The 26910-nt window shown below is 49.2% G+C and overlaps 1 protein-coding gene across 1 annotated transcript in view; it reads right to left on the bottom strand.

Annotated features, from left to right (window-relative positions):
• Nucleotides 1-3339: 3339 nt before the first annotated feature.
• LOC144735654 (G-protein coupled receptor 83-like) overlaps nucleotides 3340-26910 on the bottom strand; it is a 37646-nt gene continuing 14075 nt past the window's right edge. Inside the window, 3 exon segments of the mRNA XM_078618105.1 lie at nucleotides 3340-3447; nucleotides 8696-8890; nucleotides 8893-9355. Of these exon segments, the coding sequence (XP_078474231.1) occupies nucleotides 3340-3447; nucleotides 8696-8890; nucleotides 8893-9355 (766 nt within the window).

The raw sequence follows: 26910 nt of genomic DNA on the forward strand, positions 1-26910 counted from the left end.
GGAATTATCTCAGCCCCATCATCAACATCAGTAATCCATCATTGTCAATCATTGTTACCATCATCCATCAATGTTCCATCCATCAAATATAATTCACGCATCCATCACCCGTAATCCATCAGTCACCCATCAATCATCCCTCCACCATCCATTGATCAGTAGTAAAGATCCATCCATCAATGTAACACGTGGGCTTCGCGACCAATATCATCCACAATACAGGTTTTTGGGTTAGATCGACCACAATATCAATTTGTCGTGAAGCCCGTTTACTCTCCAACACGCCGTTGTGTGCTGAGCTAGTAACTAGTTGGCGCGTTCTGTTTACGCTGCAAACCTGACTAATTGGCTGTGTCGGGTGGTGGCGGGTTTAACGACACACATTTTAACTTACGCGACCTAACCTCGAAAAACCTATATTATGGCTCAATCCATCGGTCAAACATCGGAGCTGTAAGCATGACGCGTGGAAGTGGCACCACAAAGTGTTTGCCACACGGTGAGATTCACTGCCTGCCACAGGCCCCCTCGGAGATGACTCCGAAAGTGGCGGTGGAAACTCAGCGCTGCCCGGACATATTCGGGCATTGGGGATCTTTAACGCAGGAGTTCCTGCACGGTCCACCTCGTCACTGCATTAGAAGCAGGGCGACAAGCAAAATCCACGACACCTCTTGCCGACGGCGGTGACAACTCGTCATGTGCCCACTGCAAGTCTCAAGTCTACCAGTGACCCGGGGAAATATTTGGCGAGATATTAATCCCTGACTCGGCAACTGAATTAATGCCGTGTCACGTTAACGCAGAAGATAATACGTCAGGAGTTGTACACTCCAGTAATTGCTTAAAGAAGCGGTTAATGACTTTAACAATGATTATAATGCCCTTTAATCCAGCAAAAGCCTCGCCGAGTCTCGAGACTCGTTTTCAAGACAGCCCTGCCACGGGATTTGTTTGGCAAATACCGCGAACGAGCGATCGTCACGTGCCGGGAGACCAGAGGTCGCAAACGGGTTTTGATTCCTTACCCGTACCAGTACCCGGCCGCACCAGGGTCGCAAATGGGTACCCGTACCCGGCCGGGTACGGGTACCCGTACGCTACCCGTACCCGTACCCTACCCGAAATGAGTGACAAACGGTTACTCACCGGTGACTCACGGCCTACCCGTACCCGTACCCGGCCGCACCAGGGTCGCAAACGGGTACCCGTACCCTACCCGATACCCGGCTACCCGTACCCGGCCGGGTATCGGGTACCCGATTGCGACCTCTGGTCGTCCACTGCCGCCTCCAGGCCACCACCACCGCAGGCACCATCCATCACCAAGCAGCCAGCACCCCTCGCGACATCTCCCGAGTGCCCCAGGGCGATGCCCATCCAAGCGCGCGAACCGGCCGCAAACCCGCCTCGGATTCTGCCATCCGACGAGATGGGCGCACGCTCGGGCTAAAGGAAACATTTCACGCCGTGCGCGCGTCAACGATGGGCTGAATGTTCCCTTGGCGATTAAAAGGCGTAACACGGTTGTGTCATTATTTATTTCCTTACTTTAGAAGTGCACGAATTATTCCACACTCCCCCTCCCTCCTCCCCCGTGAGAGAAAATAAAAACCCCGTGTCATTTTGCGGCCCTTTGTCGATCCGCTGCTGGATGAAGGCCTCCTCCATCACATTGCCGCGTGGGTCACTGCGCTCGTTAGAACCTCGACCACGGCAAGGTCACGTGGGTGAACGGTGGAAAGCTCCCCCCCACCCCCCCCCCCCCCCACGGCGTTCGGCAAATCGTAGCGCCCTCGGCCTGGCGGCGGCGTGGCACGCGCGACCCTGTCGCAGAGGGTCGCGGTTGGAACCCACGGGGCCGCCCCGGTCAACGCTGCGCTGCAAACGCGTGTGTGTGTGTGTAACGGCGTACGGTGTTTTTTTCTGCAATATTTTGCTGTCTTTTCTTGGATTTTCTGTTTGCACTTAGTCACATATTCACTTTAAGATGTTTTTTGTTCAAGTTTTAGTTTTTTGTTTGTTGCGGTTGCACCCGATTCAAGAGCCGAATGGCTCACAGGGCTCTATACCTAAAAAATGAACTTGAACTTGAACGGCGACGCGACCGCGCCGTCCGCTTCGAAGTGGACGTCAACGGCGCTGGCGAGAGAGACTCGGTTGGTGGGTGGGGCCATTGAGCAGATTTGCCCAACTCGCAAAAAAAAAACTCTGCGAGCCGCAAACTCTCTTCGATTGCGACGGAACGCAACGGCAGCCATCGCATCGCCCGTCGTACCGGCCGGCAGGCAGGCGAGCAGACTGACGACCCAGGCCACCCTGGCAAACGAGAGCCCCGCGCGTGTCTGGCGAGTTGTTCACCTCGACGCCAGTGTTGTCCACCCTCAGGGAATTGAATCAATCGCTGCGTCATCTCTGCAACCACCCCCCCCTCCTCCACCACTTCCGCTACCCATTCACCACCACCAGCGAAATTTCCCGATTCTGTGTGGGTGAACTCACGTTTTTCCGACTCAAAACTGTCGTGACTGCAAGGAATTCATATTCTGCAGGAATTCATATTCTTTGATTTTGCCGAAAGAACCAAAGAATACTCATTTTTGTCGTGCGTTTAGTTTCGTTTCCTTTCCCCACGCACCTCCCGTCAGCACGGCTGGCAATGAACGCTGCGAAAATAAGTTCGATGTACACACGTACGCACGCTCGTTAATATTTATATATATATATACACACACACGAACGCACTTATCTAAGCGACAGTGACCTGCACACACGTATGCTTGCTCGCTAGCGCGTGCCCAATGTCGAGTCCGTGCAAGCGTTTCCGCGACGAGCGGAGGCAGCGGCGTTGCTGCCGGCTGCGTGTGCAGGCGGTGCAACTGCACCGGGGACTGCAGCTGGGCCCAGCGCTACGAGGAAGAGCGGCGCACGACGAAGCGTTTGTAGTCACAGGACGCCCGCCGGTACGCCTCGCAGGCCACAACGCGCCTTGAAGCATCGCAGCAACAACAGCAGCAGCAGCGACATCGTCATCGTCATCATCATCTCAGACGTTCCAGTGCCCTGCTGCAGTCTGAGCCAAGGCAGACCTCCCCCAGGGAGTCTGAGCCAAGGGGACCCCCTCCCCAGGGAATCTTAGCCAAGGGGACCCCCTCCCCAGGGAAGTCTTAGCCAAGGGGGATCCCCCCCCAGGGAGTCTGAGCCAAGGGACAACCCCCCCCCCTCCCCCAGGCAGTTAGACCATGGTGAACGCAGCTGCCCTCCAGGGGGCATTTGTCTGCCAGTAGGGGGTCGGTGGTGTCCGGGAGAGCAAGACGAGGGGGGGGGGGGGCGGCTCCTTCACAGCGTCATGAGGTCCTCTTCCACCTTGACGGCCTCGCCCTCCTTCTGGAAGTGCACGGGGTGGAGCATGTCCCGGGCTCTCCTCAGGATGTTCCTGCTCTGCCTCTACAGCGGCGAGGGGGCACGGGGAGAGAGGGGGGAGGGGGGAGGAGAGAGGAGTCGGCACGAGGTGCGAAGGGATCACGACGACAGACCGCGATGGTCGATCCGGCCAGGTGGCTCCGCAAGCTCCGTTTAGCGCGGTGGGCGACGTGCGGTGCGAAAGAAGTTCAACGTGCATACTCACACAGAGAACCATAGACTCACACAGTGACACATAGAGACCCATAGACTCACACAGAGAACCATAGACTCACACAGTGACACATAGAGACCCATAGACTCACACAGAGAACCATAGACTCACACAGAGAACCATAGACTCACACAGTGACACATAGAGACCCATAGACTCACACAGAGAACCATAGACTCACACAGAGAACCATAGACTCACACAGTGACACATAGAGACCCATAGACTCACACAGAGAACCATAGACTCACACAGAGACCCATAGACTCACACAGAGAACAATAGACTCACACAGAGAACCATAGACTCACACAGAGAACCATAGACTCACACAGAGAACCATAGACTCACACAGAGAACAATAGACTCACACAGAGACCCATGGACTCACACAGAGAACCATAGACTCACACAGAGAACCATAGACTCACACAGAGAACAATAGACTCACACAGAGAACCATAGACTCACGCAGAGAACCATAGACTCACACAGAGACCCATGGACTCACACAGAGAACCATAGACTCACACAGAGAACCATAGACTCACACAGAGAACAATAGACTCACACAGAGAACCATAGACTCACACAGAGAACCATAGACTCACACAGAGAACCATAGACTCACACAGTGACACATAGAGACCCATAGACTCACACAGATAACCATAGACTCACACAGAGAACCATAGACTCACACAGAGAACCATAGACTCACATTAACACCCGTAGACTCACATTAACACCCGTAGACTCACACAGAGACCCATAGACTCACACAGAGACCCATAGACTCACATAGACACCCGTAGACTCACACAGAGACTCACACAGAGACCCATAGTTTGTCGACCTTTCCACGCACCTCCGATTAGCACGGTTGTCCACGTGCAATGTCCAAGAAGTTCAACATACAAACATACAAACATACAAACATACAAACATACATATGTACACACATACAAACATACAAACATACAAACATACAAACATACAAACATACATATGTACACACATACAAACATACAAACATACAAACATACAAACGTACACACATACAAACATACAAACATACATATGTACACACATACAAACATACAAACGTACACACATACAAACATACAAACATACAAACGTACACACATACAAACATACAAACATACATATGTACACACATACAAACATACAAACATACATATGTACACACATACAAACATACATACAAACATACAAACGTACACACATACAAACATACAAACATACAAACGTACACACATACAAACATACAAACATACATATGTACACACATACAAACATACAAACATACAAACGTACACACATACAAACATACAAACATACAAACGTACACACATACAAACATACAAACATACAAACGTACACACATACACACAAGGTTGCAAATTCGAATCCTGGTTGGTGGTGTTTGACTCTGGCCACCATCGGCTCTGCGGCTATTAAATGAGAACCACTTCGAGGGGGACGTCAACAGCGGTCGTCTCGTAGACTGACTCGGCCACGCACCATAGAAAGGTGGAATTTTCACCGCTGGCGTCAGGGATGTAGGTGGGAGATTTTTTGTGAATGCCTCAAAGCTCATCTGAGCAACACATCACGCTAAAAAATAAATCATGGTCCAATACTGGCGCCGTGGTGGCTAGGGAATGTTCGATCCCGACCCTGACGCCTGCTGCTGTATATTTGGAGTTTGCGTGTCTCTCTCATCATCATCACCGTGGCTATGAGATGTTATCTTCCTCACTTGACATACAGGAGGTCGTGGGTTCGACGCCTGCTGTATATTTGGAGTATGCGTGTCTCTCTCTCATCATGATCACGGTGGCTAAGAGATGTTAACTCCCTCGCCTGACATACAGGAGATCGTGGGTTCGATCCCGACCCTGACGCCTGCTGCTGCTGTATATTTGGAGTCTGCGTGTCTCTCTCTTTCCCCTTGGTCGCGTGGATTTTTTTCTCCGGGCCCTCCGGTTTCTCCCTCCACATTTAGAATCAACATCACGGATTTAGAGCATTTGGCTGCTATAATTCCCCACGTGATGATGATAAGCCACTTTCGTTGCGCTGTCATTTGCGATAGCCAGGTGGCTTCTGAAAAAGAGCTACACAGCTCAGTGGGGGCCTTATCTGTTCAAAATGATAATTAGTTTAGCAGTCGTATTGCTCGTGAAAGCCTACGGGGGGTTAAATGCGATCGCTGGTCCGACTGTGTGCGTTTCCGCGGTGTCAAGATCGGCCTCTGTGGTAGGAGGCTCGTGAAGGACGCTACTGGGAAGTTGGAGGCAGTCGCCCTCCAACAACAACGGACGGCGGAGGAGCGACGCTCACAACAACGAGCGGTGCGCCGGGTGGCTAAAGCACAGCAAGTTGGTACAGTAGGGGGCACAGGTGGTGCATCAGCCAGTCATCTCGGTCATCTCGGTCAGTCGACCCGTGGCACCTGGGTCTGCCCCGTGACCTCCTGCCAGCGGGCGTTCGACACTTCACGTGGCCTCAAGGTGCACTTGGCCTGGCACAAGCGTCGTGGTGACGTCACCGCCACTTAGTGGCGAATGGCGGTTGTTGTTGTTGTTTCCGTGGCGGCGCTGCACGGCTCGGTGATTTTCGGGTCGTACCGCGGCGTTGCTTGGGCATGATGTCCGACGTTTCGGACCGTGCACTCCAAGCCTCTCGAGGCACCAGCGACGTTTAGATTCACCTTTTTTTCGACGCAAAAAAACTAACCCGCAGGCTTCAGACTGACGACGCCTCCGAAGAGAAATTATAGCAACTCTTATATTCTTGGTTCTTTCGGTAAAGTCACATAGAAGAGAAAAAAAAGATATATATATAAAACAATAAAATAACATTTTCTTGCTGTGGATTTCACACCTGATGAGGATTGCTTGTGTTGCAGTCAACACGTCGTGAGAATTTAATTGTTTAATATATATTTTATTATTATTATTTTATTATTTCCCTTCTACGTGACTTGACCGACAGAACCAAGAATATGAATCCCTGCAGTCACGAAAGCTTCAAATCAAAATGTATAACAACTCTTGTTATTCTTTTGTTGGAATGAAATATATATACTCCAAAAAATATATTTTTTTGTTCAACCAATGCGTGCAGGCGAAGGTCCCTCTCCGGAGTTCATCATTAACATTCTCGCTGCGATGCTGTGTGATCTCTCATCACAGATTAAGGACATTGGCAGCTCCCTCCGCTGATGTGTTTTTGATTTGCCCCCCCCCCAAATCGCACAAGAAAATAATAATTCACACGCGTGCCTTTGTAAAAAAAAAACCCTTTAACCCTGAGGGGGCGGGGGGTGGGGGGCATCGATATAATGAGAAAGGGTTCTCATTACTGCTCGTAATTAACTGATTGCAATCGCGGCGATAACGGTGACGGTTAAGAGATGAAAAATAACAGCGGTTTATGGGCGACATTTTTTTCATAATTTCATGTTTTTTATCTTTTACGACCGCGTAGGTTGTCTTTATGTTTTCCGATCGGCACGATGTTCGACGTTTTGCTCCAAGTGCTCGCTGGGGGGGGGGGGGGGGGGGAGCTTCTTCAGGGTCCGAATACAGCTTTATTTAACATCTCAATAGCCGGTGGATTCCGTCAACGGGTGTCTGTTCCCTGTCCAAGCGACTGCTGGAAGTGGAGTAGAAATTACCAACAAAATTCAGTTCCTGAAGACGTAGCTCCCAGTGCGATGGAGCGGAACGTCGGACATCGCGCGGACCAACTGACAGCGGCACCGCCCGAAAACAACAACAACAACAATAAGAACAACACATCTCGCGGGAGTAGGTGTGGAGTTTCATCTATTTTTTTTGAAAGAGAGGGACGATAATGTATTCGTTGGACATCGATGACAACTCGACGTCAGAAAATATACTCGGCTTGATTAGTTTCCCGATGTGATCACAGCTCTTCAGTCCTCGATGTTTACAGGTGTTATCGGCCAATCCTTTCCCGTTCCGATGACGTACAAGTACGTCATCAGCAGTTCTTCTCATTCCATTTTGATGACGTACGTACGTGGCAAAAATAGCAAGAGTACGTAGGTGTACGTCAAAGGAACGGAATCGAAAAGTTAAATGGCCGTGCGGGAGTGTGTGTGGCACAGTTTTTGCGCCAGCTATCAGAGCGTGTTCGCGTCACTACGGTTCCTTGCGGTGAGTAAGAGTGTCTTTAAAAACAACGCCTCGACTTACGCCTCTCTGAGTAAAATAACCGCTGAAACGCCTGCGCGTGCCGAGATTCAGCGGTGAATAGAACAGCATACTTCTTGGTTCTTTCGGTAAAGTCACGTAGAAGGGAAATAATAAAATAATAAAAATAAAACATAATAAAATACAATTCTCACGACGTTTCGGCCACAACGCAAGTAGCCGTCCTTAGGTGAAGAACAGGTCTGTCGGAAAAACAGTGTCTGAATGAGCACCACCAATCTTGGCAGCGTATATTTAAGCTGGGTTAGAGGGGGAAGGACGCCTTGACAAAGGAATTTGCATATCGCTGCCAAGCTTGGTGGTGCTCATTCAGACGCTTTCTTTCCGACAGACCTGTTCTTCACCTGAGGACGGCTGCTTGCGTTGTGGCCGAAACGTCGTGAGAATTGTATTTTATTATGTTTATTTTTATTATTTTATTATTTCCCTTCTACGTGACTTTACCGAAAGAACCAAGAAGATGAATCCCTGCAGTCACGAAAGTTTTAAATCGAAATTTTTTTACTTGCTTTTACTTTTATAGTGTTTTTTTTATATGCCTTCGCTAGCTAATTTATTATAATGCGATTTTGTTTTGTATGGCAATTGCTTTGATTGTTCTTGCGATGTAGTATTTTAACAATGTTTGGTTTTCCCTGTAAAGCATTTAGAATTGCATCTTTTGCACGAAATAGTGCTTTCGAAAAACAATGACTTGATCGGCTGATACGAACAAATCACATTTCCCAAAAATGTCCACGTTACAAAACGATCACCATCGCCATGTCGGGATGCCACCTCTCCCACTCACCGTGTCCACCAGATCGGACGATGCCTCCTTCGTCTTCTCCTCCCCCTCGCCCCCCTCCGGTGCCACCACCGCCGGGTTGGACGTCAGCCGGCTCTCCACCATGCGCGCCCCACGGCGGTAGCTCCTACGCTCGGCCCACGCCTGGCGCGACGCGCGGGGGATCACGCCCAGCGGGTTACCGCCGGCCTCCCCCCCCCGCCGCCCCCCCCCCGCGGGGTGCAGATGGTCACGAGGGCCTTGAGCTCGGAGCGGAAGCTCTCGTTGAGCCAGCAGTAGATGAAGGGGTTGTAGCAGGTGCTGCTCATGGCCAGCCAGTGGAAGGCGAAGTAGATGCCGTTGTTGGTCTGGATGGCCTGGCTGGAGAGCAGCACCACGTAGCAGTTGAGCGGGAACCAGCAGACGGCGAAGACCACCACCACGAGCATGAGCATCTTGATGGTCTTCTTCTTCTTGCGCCGGTGGGCCACGTACTGCTCGGTGGTGACGTCGCCGATGGCGTTGCGCAGCCACAGCTTCTTGGCGACGGTCACGTAGGCCACGGAGACGATGAGCAGCGGCAGCACGTAGAGCAGTACGAAGGTCGCCTGGTCCAGGGCCTTCCACACCACGTCGGCCGGCTCCGGGAACGACAGCACGCAGAGGCTCCTGAAGTTGCCCTTGCTGGGAGAGAACGCGCGCACGCTCGGTTTGTCACTCGTTCGCTCGCTCGCTCAATTTCGTTGCGAACTCGTTCGCTCGTCCGCCTGTTTGGCGAGCGGCCAGTCGAATTTTGGGGTCGCCGCCAGGTTCGGAGCGCGGGCCGCTAACCCGCCGGGCTACCGCTCCGTCCGCTGCGGCTTATTGTACACAACAACAACAACAGCCGCAATTCGCAACCACGGTGCCTGTGCCAGGCCAGGTGCACGTTGAGGCTACCACGTGAAGTGTCGAAGGCTCGCTGGCAAGAGGTCACGGGGCAGACCCAGCAGGTGCCACGGGTTTGCAATAAAGCTCGTTGAGACGACTTCTGGAATCCGTCTTTTATTCAACTTGTTTACAGCTTTTCCTTCACGCTGCTGACAGGCAGCGTGAGAGGGACAGATAGCGAGAGAGACACACTGCCACGTGGCAACCCGGAACCCCGCTCCCGCGTGGCCCCTTTCCTCTGTTCGTTCCCGTTCTGACCACGTGTCATTCGTCTCCACCCCTATTTATTACCCGGGTCACGTGGTACGTTTCCCCCAATCCTGGCTAGCCTCCATGGAATATTCTAGGCCCCCTCGTAAGCTGCCGGGACCACGCCCCTGACTCATCTCCCCATTGGCTGTGGCCAAAGCCAGCAGAACCAATCCCCTACTTCCAGCTGTCACCTTTCCATTACGTCAGGGCCACGCCCCTAGGCTTCCCCCCATTGGCTATAGACCAGGACCGGCAGAGCCAATCATCATGACAAGTTGTGATACGTCATTGAGCCTGATATATCCACACATTACAGGTTGACTGACTGAGATGGCTGGCAGATGCACCAGCTGTGCCCTACACAGGTATAGGCAAACATCAACCCCATATAGCAGTAACAGACTGTTGGGGCAAGTGGCGATGATTAACATCGCACCAGGTACTCATTTAAGGCTGAGTTGACCTAGCGTGGGCCCAGTTCTGGTTCGGTATGTCACTGGTGCTGGTGGCTGTGAGCGGCTTCCGAGCTTGGTGCATGAACTGCTACACTCCCGATCCCCATTATTATTATAATACACAACACACAGCGTTGCACAAACAGATACATAATTCATCACATCGCCATGTATTTTCTTTAAGTGTATATTGAAGGCGATTGAGTATTAGAGAGAGAAAGCAAAACACAATTTCTTGCCTTTTAAAAGGAAAAAAAACGAACATCAATAAGCAGCCGCTATCGAGGAATAAAAAAAATAAATTGCTCTTTCCATTTCATGAAAATGATATGACAATGAAAAAAAAACGTTAATCTCACGCACAGCGCTGAGGCGAAAGGCAAAAAAGTTTCCCTGCGTTTCTCTGAAATCCGCTGAGAGTCAATCGGTCCCCAAGGCGAAAGTCTACGCCGCGATTCACGAAGCTGCCAGACCCGAGATCGATTCCCCCGCACGCGACCAATAACAGGGGGCGATATATTGGAACTGATCTTGCGCCTCCCCTAGATCGACTCAGCCTTAAATCAGTACCGCACCTGGAGCGGTGTGTTGGGGGAGACAAAGCCGGCCGGGCGTGGTGTTGGGTCACCCACCCGCTCATTTTGCTGTCGGCCTTCGTAGGTGCTACTTGCTACCAGCACTTGCCCCAACGGTCGGGTAAAGTCTACACGGGGAATTTGTACCTTTGCTATATACGTACAGCAATACCCCAATTGACGTCTCCGCCTTTGACGTCGTTTCTCAAACTACGTCGTCGCTTTAATGATGAACACCGCCGCTGCACGACTCGCTCTCACGTCGCTCACAGCCTCGTCCCCTTCTTCCTCGTTATCCATCGCCTCTCAGCCTCCACCACCACCCAGAGGTCGCAAACGGGTTTTGATTCCTTACCCGTACCCGGCCGCACCAGGGTCGCAAACGGGTACCCGTACCCGGCCGGGTACGGGTACCCGTACGCTACCCGTACCCTACCCGAAATGAGTGACAAACGGTTACCCACCGGTGACTCACGGCCTACCCGTACCCGTACCCGGCCGCACCAGGGTCGCAAACGGGTACCCGTATTGAAGGCGATTGGGGTATCGGGTAGGGTACGGGTATCGGGTACCCGGTTGCGACCTCTGCCACCACCACCACCTCGACCGCTACCCTGAAAATCGCTTCGATTCACTTCGTTTCGATTATTCGTCGTAACGCCTTCCAGGAACGCATCCCTCGACGTAAACCGGGGAGAGGAGGGGCATTGCCGTTTATGCAGTTGTCAGGATGTGTAAATATAAGTGTTCGAATTTCTGTGCTTGAACAGAGAAGGGGTTATCCATAATATAGTTTTTTTGGGTTAGATCGTGTAAATATAAACGTGTCGTTAAACCCCTCCACCACCCGACACAGCCGAGTAGTAAGGGTTGACACGTAAACAGAACGTGGCCAATTCGTCACTAGTACAGCACTAACCGGTGTGTTGGAGAGCAAATCCACAACATTTACCGTTGTGCTGTACGAGTAACGAGTTGCCACGTTCTGTTTACGTGACAGACCTTAATAATTGGCTGTGTCGGGTGGTGGCGGGTTAAACGACACATTTATATATTTACGCGATCTAACCCAAAGACCTCTATTATGGATAATATTTAGTCGCGAAAGTTTGCTACTCCCTGTTAAACAGAAGGGGTTTATGTTGTTTTTTAGTTTTTTGAGCCGCCTCTCTCGAGCAATCGAGTTGGATATTTTATTTAGCCCTCGTTGAGGCAGCCCTTTCATTGCGAGGTCAACCCACTCAGCGTGTTCATGCAAAATCAGCGCTTGCGGAATTGCAGCCCCCTCCGACAAAGAGCGGCCACTTAAGAAAACACGAGTCACACAGAACGTGGAAGGATACACACCACGTGGGCACTACTGCGGAAAGACCAAAGTATAGTTCTAGATTTGAAGCTTTCGTGACTGCAAGGATTCATAATCTTAGGTTTTTTCGGTAAAGTCACGTAGGTAAAAAATTAATAAAAGTAAAATATAAATAATATAAAAATCACGACGTTTCGGAGGCAACACAAGCTTCCGTCTTCAGGTGGAACCGTCACAGCACGCTTGCTGTATCTTACTTGATACAGCAATCGTGCTGTGACGGTGAATGAACCGAAACAGTCAGTCTGCTGGACCCGAGTCACCAACATGGGTGGAGGAATCAATGAGGCCCGTTCACAGGAACAGCAACCATAGTAGCAGCGATATCAGAGTGGATCTTCAGGGGCTGGTCAACGTGCTCGTCGGCTACGCCAAGCTCGCCATTCACAGGGCGAGGAAGGTGGCCCTGGAGGGGAAACGTCCGGCCAGCAGCCTGGGCATCTTCCGCGCTCTGGTCGGAGCCAGGGTGTGTGGGCTGGAGTTCCGCCATGCGCGGCTGACCCACGCCGTGCCGGCCTTCAAGGAGCAGTGGGCGATGGAGGAGGCCGTGGGCTCGGTGGCAGATGACGGGGAGCTCTGCATGCTGATATGAGCTACCCGTCGGAGGCCGTCGGACTGCGAGAAGGGCTGCGTGCAGAGCGAGAGAGAGCGAGAGAGTGAGCGAGGGGGTGAGCGAGAGAGTGAGCGAGAGAGTGAGCGAAAGAGTGAGCGAGAGTGTGAGCGAGAGAGTGAGCGAGAGAGTGAGCGAGAGAGTGAGCGAGAGGTGGGGGTTTACATAAAGCAAAGTTATAAAAAAAAATTACGAAATGATGAACGAAGCAAAGTGCCGAATACACCGAGCATCTTCTTGTTTCCACTGATCGTGAAAAAGAAAAGAGACGGACTGACCATCGTTGAGTAAGTGAATCGAATGCGGTTTCCAGGGTTGGGCGATTCAGGGCATGCGGTGGCTGGGAGACCGCAGGCTGCGTCACGCTTCCTCGCCTCTGCGGAAGAGGCCACTTCGTGCAGTCCGCAGCGCAGAACCTTTCTAAGCAATCCGCGTGCTCACGCCATTCACCCCGGATATAAGACCCTGGCGGGCCGGCTTGAATTTACAAGCAGCCAGTGGCCTAATTTGGAAGAAACTCCCAACGGCCCGCACGCCCGCACGCCCGCACCTACAACGTAGCAACGTTGCTTCCGACCGCACACATTCGCAGGCCGATGCTGCATTTCAGAATGTTCAATTAGGCTGCAGGAAGGAGGAATCCGATAAACTGCGAAGATCTCTTCTCACAGATGTCCAGTATGGGGTGAGTTACAACAACAACAACAGCAACACAGGACAAACATCGAAAACGATAGGAGTGCACGAAAGAGGAAAAGGGTAAGCCAGTCATTAAAGACGAATACACAATATGCGCATTGTACAAGTCTCATTTATCAAGCGTGTGCAAGGCAGCAAAGGAGCGGTCCATAAATGACGTCACGCGATTTTGGACCCCCCCCCCCCTCGTCACACAGCGTCACAAGAAGTCAGACCCCCTCACAAAGCTCTGCCCCCCCCCCCAAAACCATATTTCCATTTTGAAAATAAAACATGCTTCAAATCGCTTTAAACTATTGTCATTGTCGTGCGTATTTAACGTGGCACTGCACTCTGATGTTGTAGGAGTGTTGTTATAACAAGTAGTGTTGTTATAACAATTCTATATTTATTTAAAGCTGCGCATTTTGATGTGAAGTCACATTTCTCAACCCCCCCCCCTCGTCACACATCGTCACAAATGTCTGACCCCCCCCCCCCTAGGTGCGTGACGTCATTTATGGACAGCCTCAAAGACAAGAACAAAGCATATTCTTAGGTTTTTTTCGGTAAAGTCACGTAGGTAAAACATCAAAATTAATGAAAATAAAATAAAACAAAAATCACGACGTTTCGGAGGCAACACAAGTCTCCGTCATCAGGTGGGACCGTCACAGCCGAATTAGCTGCATCAAGTAAGGCAATGATTCAAGATGTAATCCCTTATAAGCAAGTTGAAGAGGGATTACATCTTGAATCATTGCCTCACTTGATGCAGCTAATTCGGCTGTGACGGTCCCACCTGATGACGGAGACTTGTGTTGCCTCCGAAACGTCGTGATTTTTGTTTTATTTTATTTTCATTAATTTTGATGTTTTACCTACGTGATTTTACCGAAAAAAACCTAAGAATATGAATCCTTGCAGTCACGAAAGCTTCAAATCTAGAATTAAGAACAAAGCAGCCCCCCAGACCACGCCGAGATACTACCACGCATGAGCAGTCCCTCGACAAAATGGTGCGTTCACATTGAGCTATCGATAATAGCCACAGGTAATCATCCAAATTACTAATCACATTTGCAAATGTGACTGCTCGCCGCATCCAGCACCGATCTTCTGCCGCGCGATGTGTTTTTGCAGGAAGATTTACAACATTACGGGAGGAAACACTCCGTAGCGTTGGAGGTGCTGAATGTGTCTTGAGATGCATCAGGACAGTTGCCACAGGGGGGGGGGGGGGGGTCTCCTTGGCTTGGACTGCCATAGGGCCACGCAGTGCGTTGAGAGGAGGCGTTGGGTGCTTTTGAGCTACAGGCACCCTATGAATGCAAAACCTTTCATCCCAATACTCTTTGGTTCTTTCGGTAAAGTCACGTAGGTATAAAACAAAATAAATCACGACGTTTCGGGCGCAACACAAGCGTCCGTCATCAGGTGATTTATTTTATTTTTCTACCCACGTGACTTTACCGAAAGAACCAAAGAGTATGGATTCCTGCGGTCACGAAAGCTTCAAATCAAGACTTTCATCCCAATGTCGGCGTTTCTCCAAGACGCTGTCTTCCCGACAGACCTGTTCTTCACCTGAGGACGGCTGCTTGCGTTGTGGCCGAAACGTCGTGAGAATTATTTTATGATGTTTTATTTTTATTAATTTATTATTTCCCTTCTACGTGACTTTACCGAAAGAACCAAGAAGAGGTTTCTTCTCCAAGTAGTTCGATGTTTCGCGAGCGCAAACAGACGGAGGCAATAAAAGCACGCCTTTGACTTGCCGGGAAATGACGGATGATAAAACGCCTTGCAGGAATGATGCTGCAAGAGTCGAGGGCCTCGAGACAAAATGAGCAAAACAAAAGTGGCGAGCCAACAAGTTGACGAACGGGCCAATGCGCACCGCATCTCCCTCGCGAACAGTTGGGCTACGTTACGGTGCAAAGGAAGTTCAACAAACACGCATACAATGGGCCGTGAAATACGCAAGCCAAAGTGGGGCCTTGTGGCCGACAATGACATGAGAGAAGCCTCGTTCATCCAGCAGTAGATTGAGACGGGGCTGTAAATTAACGTCAACACGGTTTAGTGATTTATATTTTAAACTACGAACACGTGTCAGACCCTCTGAATTGTAATCCATTTAAGTGGTTTCAAAAGTGGGCAGTCACTTTGTCCAGAAAATTATAAACACGGAGTAAATATTCCAGTGGATCGTGGTATGAAAGCAGATGCATAATTAAATCTGTTGTTTTGTTTCTGTTTTCATATGGAAAGTTTCTCACGCGCGATTTGCATGTGTGATGCAACGTACTTTTATGCCCGCCGGTCGCCCGCCTTTATCGCTCACAATTTCCACGACAAAAGCCCCACGAAGGGTTACATTTCATGAACCGTGAACAACGCACTTTGAAACCCCCCTCTCTTTCATCTCGCACAATAGAAAAGCTCTTCGAGCATGGCGTCTGTTAATTTGCCCCGATGTTCATTCGCGAAAGGCGCACGGGCAGGTAGTGGCAAAGGTGCTGCTCTGCAAACGCTCGCTGCCGCCACTGCTGTTATTGAAGGGGGCCTCGACTAGAGGGAGCTGTGTATTTTGGCCTACTCTTCCACGTTCGTCAAACCTGCGTCTGCCATCCAGAATATTCACTGTAAAACCATCTGCAGTGTACACACACACACACCTGCTGCGAACGATGTTGTGGAGGGAGACCATTTTTATTTTCTCATCAGCTTAGCCAAAAATAATTTGATCATCGATTTTTTCGTTTCAGAGTCTTGTAAAATACATCGTGGAAAACAAGGAAAACATCCATGTTGTGATGTTGTCTGAGGCTGAGTTGACCTAGGGGAGGCCCGGCACCAACACATCGATGCTACTGCTGTTTCGACATCTGTGGAAAAGAGCTTCACCGCTCATCGGATTCCTCCTCCAGTATAAAAAAAGGAATTCTGATTCTGATCATTTTGACCCCTCCCTGAAAGTTTTTTCAACGTATTATTGTTCTGAATATATTTGAAGCTATGTATTTTGGCCGAGAAATCAATCAATAAAAATGTATATATATATGCAGTTGCAAGGACCTGTTCAGATATCGCCCATCACCTAGGCCAGGCATAGCAACCGGAATCGAATTTTGGTTGCTGGGTTCCTTAGCGCTTAGCGCCAAACAACTGCCCCGCTGTCTCACACGATATCCCACTCATCAGTCGAGGGAATTTGACCGCGTATGCACGTGCATCGCTGTGATATCTTAGAAAACCCCCCCCACAAAAACCAAACGGCTCTATTACAAATGCAATTATCACCTGGCGTACCATGTCCGTATCTCGCGAATTACCCTTCAATTAAATTAAACGTGTGTAAACACACACCCACATGCCTCGGAGATGAGGTGGAAAGCCTCGGATTTTTTTTGCGCGAACGGGTGCAATTGTTTTGTATAGAGTAGACAATTAAAACCTCGCGTTCGCGCATTTTGGAAGCGCTCTTCAATACGCAGAGAGGATGATCGAAAACCCCACGACCGGATTTAAAGGAGGTTGGTCCTATACATGAGTCACGGGCATTAAAATTCAACTCACGCGAGAAAAGAAATCCATTCCTGCTCTGATAGGTGAGTAACAATCCTTCAGCAGACGTCATTGGGTTATGAAAAGCAGAGACAAATGTCTTATTGTGACACGTATACATTTGTCCAGAAGACGAATGGCTATCCAAAACATAGGGCAAAGTGTCCCTGGAATGCTCTATTTACGAACAATCCTATTCATTTTATTTTGCCATGTGCCTGCTACCTGGTTGAAAACTCGTTTCTTTAAGGACTGCTTTTTGTGTGTCTAGTTTGTTGTTCTTCCCCCGTATCTCCCACGAGCACGCTTTGAGTGACGTACGTCTGCGAAAAAAGTTCAACGCACGTACGCACGTGTTCGCATCGTTCAGAAACACGGTCACGAACGAGATAAATACATGGGAGTTAAAAACATTGTTTGAACAAAAACTTAAAAGTGCGCCAAAGCAGCACAGAGAGACGCGCGGCTTTCAATTACACGTGGATTGGCAGAACGATGATCAGAGTTTTAGAGATCGCACGCTGACCCCCGGGGTTCAAGGAGGCGTTCAAACGTCTCGGCAGACTCGGGAAGGACGCGAATTGCTGGCCGGGCCGATGGTCACGTGGAGCGATAGAGCGATTATGAGTGATGGTGGAGTGATGGTGGAGTGATGGTGGAGTGATGGAGGAGTGATGGTGGAGTGATGGTGGAGTGATGGTGGAGTGATGGTGGAGTGATGGAGGAGTGATGGAGGAGTGATGGTGGAGTGATGGAGGAGTGATGGTGGAGTGATGGTGGAGTGATGGTGGAGTGATGGAGGAGTGATGGTGGAGTGATGGTGGAGTGATGGTGGAGTGATGGAGGAGTGATGGTGGAGTGATGGTGGAGTGATGGTGGAGTGATGGTGGAGTGATGGAGGAGCGATGTCCCCTCATCTACTTTCTCCCTCCCTCAATGTATATATGTTATATGTATGTTATATGTATGTTGCATGCAGTGGCGGCTCCTGCAAAATCTCTCAGGGGGGCAAATATCTGGATGATTGATAAGGATAAGGTCCACCCATGCAATGGATAAATTAACAGCTTAAGCATGTAAAGGCAACTTCACTTCTTTAATATTAATGAAAAATAAAGTGACTCTTACAATACATCTTGTTTGTTTCTCTACTCACTATTAAAACAAACCACTCAAGTTTATTTTATTAAAGATTCCACTAGGTGGCAACAAATTATATTGTTGGATGAAACGTGCTTACGTATGATGACGTAAGCACGTATGATGACGTAAGCACGTTAGTGCGAGCCCTCCCGGAAGCCATAGAGAATGCATTGCAGCGCCCCCCGTTCGAAAAAAATCATCTTTGAATGTAAGTCTATGGGGCCACTCTTGGCGATTCTCAGCCGGAGTGAAATCGCCCAAAAAGAGGCGGTACTCCACAGAACGTGACATGACGCTGATTGGACTATATCCAGAGGCACAGTGACGGCTAGCGTGACTCTGTGGTTGAATGACATTGGTGGTGCGTCGCCCAATCGCCCTAATGAAGAAACCGCCCCTGGTTGCATGTTTGTTGCACTTCTTTCGCACCACACATAGCCAGGCTCTATTCTCTGCGCGGCATCTCACCCACTTCTCTCCCGGTGTCTCTCTCCCCGTGTCTCTCTCCCCGTGTCTCTCCTCCCGTGTCTCTCCGTGTCTCTCTCCCCGTGTCTCTCCCCCCGTGTCTCTCTCCCCGTGTCTCTCCCCCCGTGTCTCTCTCCCCGTGTCTCTCTCCCCACCCTCTCTCTGCGTGTCTCTCTCCCCGTGTCTCTCTCCCCCCGTGTCTCTCTCCCCGTGTCTCTCTCCCCGTGTCTCTTTCCCCAACCTCTCTCTGCGTGTCTCTCTCCCCGTGTCTCTCTCCCCGTGTCTCTCTCCCCACCCTCTCTCTCCCCGTGTCTCACTCCCCGTGTCTCTCTCCCACCTTTAACCCCGCGCTCTCCTTATCCCAGCCTCTCCCTTTCCCGTTTAAATCTCCCTCGCGTCTCCCGAATCCTCCCCCCACCCCACCCCCATTGTTTGTCGCTCTCTGTCGCTCGATCTCTTTCCTCTCCGTTTCACGCCCTCTCTTCACCCTCTCCTCTCCGTTCCTCCCCGCCTCTCCCTCCCTCCCTCATCTATCTCCCTCCCTTCCTCCGATCAGAGGAAACAAGAAGATGCTCGGTGTAGTCGGCACTTTGCTTCGTTCATCATTTCGTTTTTTTTCCAATGCTTTGCTTCATGTGCTCCCCCTCTTTAAATGAAATATTTCTCGAAATATTTCAATCTCTGCTCCTTCTTCCTACCCCTTCCCTCTCTCTCTACCCCCTCTCTCTCTACCCCCTCTCTCTACCCCCCTCTCTCTCTCTACCCCCTCTCTCTCTACCCTATCTCTCTCTACCCCCTCTCTCTCTACCCCCTCTCTCTACCCCCTGTCTCTCTACCCCCTCTCTCTACCCCCTCTCTCTCTACCCCCTCTCTCTCTACCCCCTCTCTCTCTACCCTCTCTCTCTCTACCCCCTCTCTCCCTACTCTATGTCTATGTTCTCCCTGTTTTCTATGTACATATTTTTTTCTCTCTCTCACCATATCCCCCCATCTCCCTCCTGTATCTCCCTCCCTCACCTCCCTCTCCTACCTTTCTCCTCCACCTCCCTCTATCCCCCGTACTCCCTGGCTCACCTCCACCCTCTGTCTCCTAACAAATAAACATGTACGTGTGTGTGTGTGTATCCATGCGCGCGTGTGTGTGTGTATCCATGCGCGTGTGTGTGTGCCGTGCGGGACTTTACAGGCGCTTGCTTAACAGAACCTTCGCCTCCACAGTCTGATACAGATACACGGGGGAGGGGGGAGGGCTTTGTCTCTGTCCCCGATGGATGTGTAATGTAGTAACTCGGCGGGAGACGACTTCACGGGTAACACACTCTTTATTTTACCAAACTCGTTCACAGGTGACTAACACCTACTTTGTATCTCGGGTGACAAACACCCACTTAGTATCTCGGGTGACAAACACCCACTTAGTATCTCGGGTGACAAACACCCACTTAGCTATTCTGGCGACTAACGCCCACTGAGCTATTCTGGCGACTAACGCCCACTGAGCTATTCGGGTGACAAACACCCTCTTAGCTACCCTGGCGACTAACGCCCTCTTAGCTACCCTGGCGACTAACGCCCACTGAGCTATTCTGGCGACTAACGCCCACTGAGCTATTCGGGTGACAAACACCCACTTAGCTATTCTGGCGACTAACGCCCACTGAGCTATTCTGGCGACTAACGCCCACTGAGCTATTCGGGTGACAAACACCCTCTTAGCTACCCTGGCGACTAACGCCCTCTTAGCTACCCTGGCGACTAACGCCCACTGAGCTATTCTGGCGACTAACGCCCACTGAGCTATTCGGGTGACAACCACCCTCTTAGCTACCCTGGCGACTAACGCCCTCTTAGCTACCCTGGCGACTAACGCCCAATGAGCTATTCGGGACACTCCCTGCGCGGGGTGTCCGTCTTGACTGTGGGTCCCCAGCCCGACCCACGTGGGCGTCGGACCCCGGGTCCCACAGTCTCGCCTCCGAGCCACACAGGGCCCCGGTCCCCACAAGGACGGCGGGACTAGGGGTCTCGGGGCACTAGGTCTTCAGCTCCGTCTTCTGGTCTTCAACTGGGTAACTCTCCCCGAGTGCTCTCGCGCGTCCCCCTTTATACCCCACCTGCGGACGTCGCTGCGAGCACCCATCCTATTCGACCAATCACTGGGCGCTGGCTACGATCCTGTTTTCCCACATCTCAGCGTGCCTCAGCACCCACGCCGCGCCGCCCCGTCATCTGTCACTCCCGGCGCGCGCGTCCACACCACGCCCACAACGCGTGCCCAACCCCGCACCTCGCGCCGCCCCGTGATCCATCACTGTCACAGTCGGCGCACGTCAACACCACCACTACAGATGCAACGAGTCACCACCATTGGCCTCTTCTCCGCTAAACAATCAAAACAATAGTTAGCACAACAACACCTGAAATGATATATCACTATGTAACACAAATTTTTATCCTGGGTAGTAAGTGTTATTTCGTAATTTCGTATGTCTAAAAAGTATTTAAAAAACGGCTGTTATTCACCACAAACTTTGCTTTTGTGACCAGGACACTCATATTTCGAAATGTAGCTATTTTCAATGATAAAACGGGCGAACTTGTGTCTTTTCGTTCACATAAAGTCAGAAAAACCCCAACATATTCATCAAAATTAACGTATCTATACACAAAAGTAATACAAAAATGACTAGTTTCGTTACACAGTGTATTTATCGCAGGAATTTTACCAATCGCGTAATTTGTTTTAAATAACAAAGGACCCCCCCCCCCCCGCCCCACAAAAATGATTGCGATGAAGGCCATAATATTTACACGAGGTTAATGATTGCTAGGTTTAAATTAAAATTCTCCCCACAATTACGAACATAATGGGATTCCTTAATCCAGCACCGCAAATGCTTAATTCAATACGGCCCTTGTGTATGTGTGTGTGTATATATAATTTCGTTACAAATACCCAATGACTCATTGGATCACGATTCAATGCGTCACGTGCAAGGCACACCGACTAATCCACTGCTGGATGAAGGGGAGCACGCCACATGCAACGTTCGTGTCATGCGGGACTCATTTGACCATACTTCACCACGCCGGTCAGTGCGGGATTGTGCAGGCTGAGAGTACCAGACGTGGGGAGCATGGAAGTACGCTCCAACAATGGAGATCGCGACACTGCCCTCTGTTGCCCACCACATAGGGGCCGTACCATAAATGACGTCACGCGATTTTGGACGATTTTTGACCCCTTCGTCCCACGGCGTCACAAATATCTGACCCACCCCCCCCCTAGGTGCGTGACGTCATTTATGGACGACCCCACAGAAGCAGTCAATGCCCTCCGCATCAACGGTGGGACGTCCGTCCTATGACATAACGATGAGTCTGCGGATCGTAAATAATATAAATATAACACAGATAATTATATAAAGAATATAACATTAATATAATGGTACTAAATTTATATTCTTAGGTTTTTCGGTAAAGTCACGTAGGTCAAAAAATCAAATTAAAATAACAAAAGTAAAATAAAAATAAAATAAGTGATTTTTTAATTTTTTTATTTTACTTTTATGAATTTTAATTTCAATTTTTTACCTACGTGACTTTACCGAAAAAAACTAAGAATATGAATCCTTGCAGTCACGAAAGCTTCAAATCTAGAATGGTACAATAATCTAAATAATGATATAAACCATACAAGTTTTTTTTTAATGTCATCAATAATTTAGGTCTTTATAAAACGGATACAATTGCAACACCACCACGCTGTACTGTACTGTTTTCATTGTAAATTACGTTCACTGCAAAAGTCATTAAGATTTGCACTTACAGTACACATGCATCTAAATGCATTCAAAGTATTATAAACGACGAGCATCGTAAATATGTCATGAGTCTCGAAAATAACACTGGTCAACAAAAAAAAAAACATTTTTTTCTGGCCTGGACTTTTGCAGCTGTTTTAGACTAATTTCAGGGTGCTGATTCCAAATCTCAGATTTGCTCTATTACATCTCATTTTTATGCTATCGGCATACTCCATTTTCATTGATTTTATCCGAAATGAACTCTGTCACTTATGATTGCAAGTTGTTGCGAGTCAGTGACTGCTTTAGTGTTATAATATGGTGCTGTATTTTTAGGATAGTGTGTTTATAATATAATTTAATGTAGATATCCACATTTATTTAATATTTTTCTTCTGCAGTTTTTATTGAAAATGCAATATTTCATATCTCAAAAACCTAATGTGATAGACAAAAACTGATACCAGATTTGGAATCAGCACCCCAAAATTACATGAAAACCGTTGGAATACCTTGTGCCAGAAAAAGTGTGTTGACCAGTGTAATTACGTTCTGAGAGCGAACGCTTCGGATAAGGTCTTGATTTCGGCTGTGGCCAGCAAGTGACAGGAGGTTGAGCGGTGCCACGCATCACGGCAAAACCAAACTTTTATGTCGTGGTAGCCTCCACCACCCGACACAGCCAACCAAGTTCGCGGGACGGAGGGTCGGGAGGCAGGCAACCGAGGACCAAGGAGGCCATCGCCACGGCAAGATTAGACGTGGAGCCGGATTCCGGAAGGGTGCGAAAGATTTAAAAGAAAAAATGCTCTTTGAGGTCGCCTCTTGTGTTTTTATTTTTTTTTCAACTAGCTTTACTACCCGGGACTTGGATTCACCACGCCTGGCCACCTTTGTCTCCCCAGTGGCGATGTTCACACATAACACCAGTTACTCGTTTGAGGCTGAGTCAACCTAGGGGAGGCCCAGGATCGGTTAAAATAATCGTCACCGGTGGTGGCCGTGAGCGGGAATCGAACTCGGGTCGCCGGGTTCGTAGCGCAGCGCGTTAACCACTACACTACCGCTCCCCCCACACACACACACACGCGCGTCCATAGGTACACATACACGCGCTTGCTGCAGACACACGCAACTTTCAGGGTGCGTACGGCAGTAAATGACTAAAATAATAAAGCAACGCTGCGCGCAGAACGCCTTAGACCTGCAACACATTTGTATTTCACTTTACTCCGTACGCTTCCACATGCGCGGGTTACGTGACAGATTTGACGTCACAGCTCACTTGCCGTGCAAAAAAATATGCATTATTGAGCCCCCCCTCCCCCCCAAAAATACAAAAGTGTAATTGTATAATGTTTGCATGGTGTACAGTCTGGAAAGTACCCACATGGCAAATTTCAAGTTTGTTGCATGTCGGGAAGTATGCTAAACATTTTGAACAGACACACATTCACAAATGTCCCTTATATATAGAGAGATGTCAGGCGTGCTTTGGTTACATCCCCCTCTCCTCTTGTCATCCCTTCCCCATTATTATTATTATAACAATATCAAAAAGTTGCACTTTCACCATTCGGTAGGGCCCATCTTGTCTGCTTTGGGGCAGTGAGCCTGCTTCACTCATCTTTCTACACCCCACCGCAGCTTTTCATCACGGGTTTGGCTTCATGTTGACGGTGTGTGTGCGTGTGCGTGCGTCACGGCGTGATGTATCGGGCCCGCACATTTGCCTGAATAAAAATAAATATTTGAAAAAAATGTGTCACGCCCGGTACAAGCGCACAGCAACAAAAACAACAACGCGCCAATTATGATTATTTCAGCTCGCCCGGCGGTAAAGTTGAAGAAACAATTCTCGCAAACGAATTTAGCGATGAAGACACGGGACCAAGAAGTCAGAAGATTCGCCCTGACGGTGCTGGACGCAGTTGCAAGCAAAGTGCCGCGTGTCTCGCCGCTAAATTCGCTCGCGCGAGAATTTCTCTTCGACCTTCCGGCGAGCGAGCTTCAACAAAATCACAATTGTGTGCGTTGTCAAACGATTGCGATCCGATTGCGATCCGTGTGACAGTTTCATCCGTCTGGCTGGCTCGGCCGGTGGACGGGCTACACGGCTATCGCTTAGCCAGACGGCCTGAAAACAAAAGTCTATTACGAATCATAATATTGGTCTGTGAAAACCTGTACGCCTTGAAATGCAATACACTTTGACCGAACGAAGCTCTTAGATCTGAATCCAAATGGAAATTTAATTATTTAATACCATTTTTTTAATATATATAGAGGGCCCTTGAGCTCCGTAATTTCTCACCGGTGGCGAGTGTGCGAGCGAGCGTCGTTCACCCGAAATGTTCCGTGCGCAATTTTAGCGTCGAGCGGACGATGAAATCGTATGCGAGCCGTGGGCGAGGAAGCGATGTGTGCAGTTCTAATAACTACCGTGCCACGCTCCCAATCGAGGCATGGAGCCACGCTCAATTTCACGTCTTTGCTAATGCTTCACTTGATATCTCTCTCCTTTGTTGCAAATTATAGCGATGACAGCTCACGAGACGTCTCTCTTCCTTGCTATATATACGCATGTATATATATGTATGATTAAAAAAATATATATTCAAGCCGCAGACCTCGTAATGTTCCTCCTTGAGGGGTTGGTGAATGCACCAAGACGATCGCAGCGGATAACACAAGTCGGGTCACGCCTGCCCAACAACCGCCCACACGCCGTGTGGGGAGAACATTCATCCAGCAGCGGATTGGCAAAGGTAGTCGCGGGGCCTTTATTGATGTGTCCATCACGCTGCCACAGCGGAGCAGCGCACCGGACCTGCGATCCAGCGGGCGCCGGTTTGACTCCATCTCGGGGTGGGTGGTCGCGGTCTCAAACACATCGGCCCATCCAGACGCGGCAATGAAGTCACCGCAGCGAGTCACAACGTGGGGAGTTGGCGAAATACGCTCAAGTCGATGCAGCAGCAGTAGCAGCAGCTGCTCTCGAGCGCAGGTGCCCTTTCCTGCAGCAGTGGCGTCTGCAAGCAATTGCAGGGGCTGCGCCTTTAGTTTGACGCTTTCGCGACCAAATGTCATCCATAACAGAGGTTGTTTTTGGGTGAGATCGCGTAAGTATAAATGTGCCGTTAAAGCCGCCACCACCCGACACAGCCAATTAGTAAGGGTTCATATTCTTAGGTTTTTTCGGTAAAGTCACGTAGGTAAAAAAATTTAAATTAAAGTTAATAAAAGTAAAATAAAAATTAAATAAAAATCACGACGTTTAGCTGTATCAGCTATCGTGCTGTGACGGTTCCACCTGAAGACGGAGGCGTGTGTTGCCTCCGAAACGTCGTGATTTTTATTTTATTTTTATTTTACTTTTATTAATTTTAATTTTAATTTTTTTACCTACGTGACTTTACCGAAAAAACCTAAGAATATGAATCCTTGCAGTCACGAAAGCTTCAAATCTAGAATTAGTGAGGGATTTGTCACGTAAACATAAACGCCAATTAGTTACTACTTCAGCCCAGCGGTGTGTTGGAGAGTAAATCCACAACATTCACAATTTGAGTAGTACGACGTTTCGCTGGTAATTACATCAGCCAGCATCATCGGGCAATTTCCAGAATAGGGTTACGACACATTTATACTTAGGCGATCTAACCCAAAAAACCTTTATTATGAATACTATTGCACGCAAAAGCCTACGTGTTAAAACCTATCTATCCTGTATATCTCCATGCAGTATAGGTGTACATTTCAGCTGTGAAAAAAATGCTTTATAGCTCATCGCATCCCTCCAGGAAAATATAAATTCCGATTCGGATATTTATCTAGGGCAAATAAAGACGTCAGAGAGAGAGAGAAATCAGAATGGATTGCTGTTGACAAATGGAACTTGATTTTGAAAAGTAAGATAGCAATGTGCCCCGAAGAAGATACTGCTGTTCATGAATTGCACATCCCACTGTCATCGTACGAATCACAAAACACCGCCTCTGGAAAATCGCACGGAACAAAAGGCCGACACGTTGGAGGAATCCGATGAGCTATTAAGCTCTTTTCACGTATGTCCGGTCGGTGCGGGTCAGAACGTTTCTACAACAAACAATTACACAATCTTGATAGAAGTGTAAAGTACAAGGAAGATAAATAATCACACAAACAAATGAAACTAAACCATCCCAATCCTAGCAGGCAATGCCCACTGAGGTATGAATTTACATTACAGAAGCGACCTGGCCACAAATGATAGCTCAACAAAGCGGCCCATCATTTGGACGTTTAAAGCAGGCAAAATAATCTAAATTAAATCTCAATGCACGTTTCTAAATGCGGAGGGAAAAACTGGAGGACCCGGGGAGAAAAAATCCACGCGACCACGGGGAG

The sequence above is a fragment of the Lampetra planeri genome, chromosome 56, assembly GCF_965212315.1.
Source record: "Lampetra planeri chromosome 56, kcLamPlan1.2.h2, whole genome shotgun sequence".
NCBI classification, from domain to species: domain Eukaryota; kingdom Metazoa; phylum Chordata; class Hyperoartia; order Petromyzontiformes; family Petromyzontidae; genus Lampetra; species Lampetra planeri.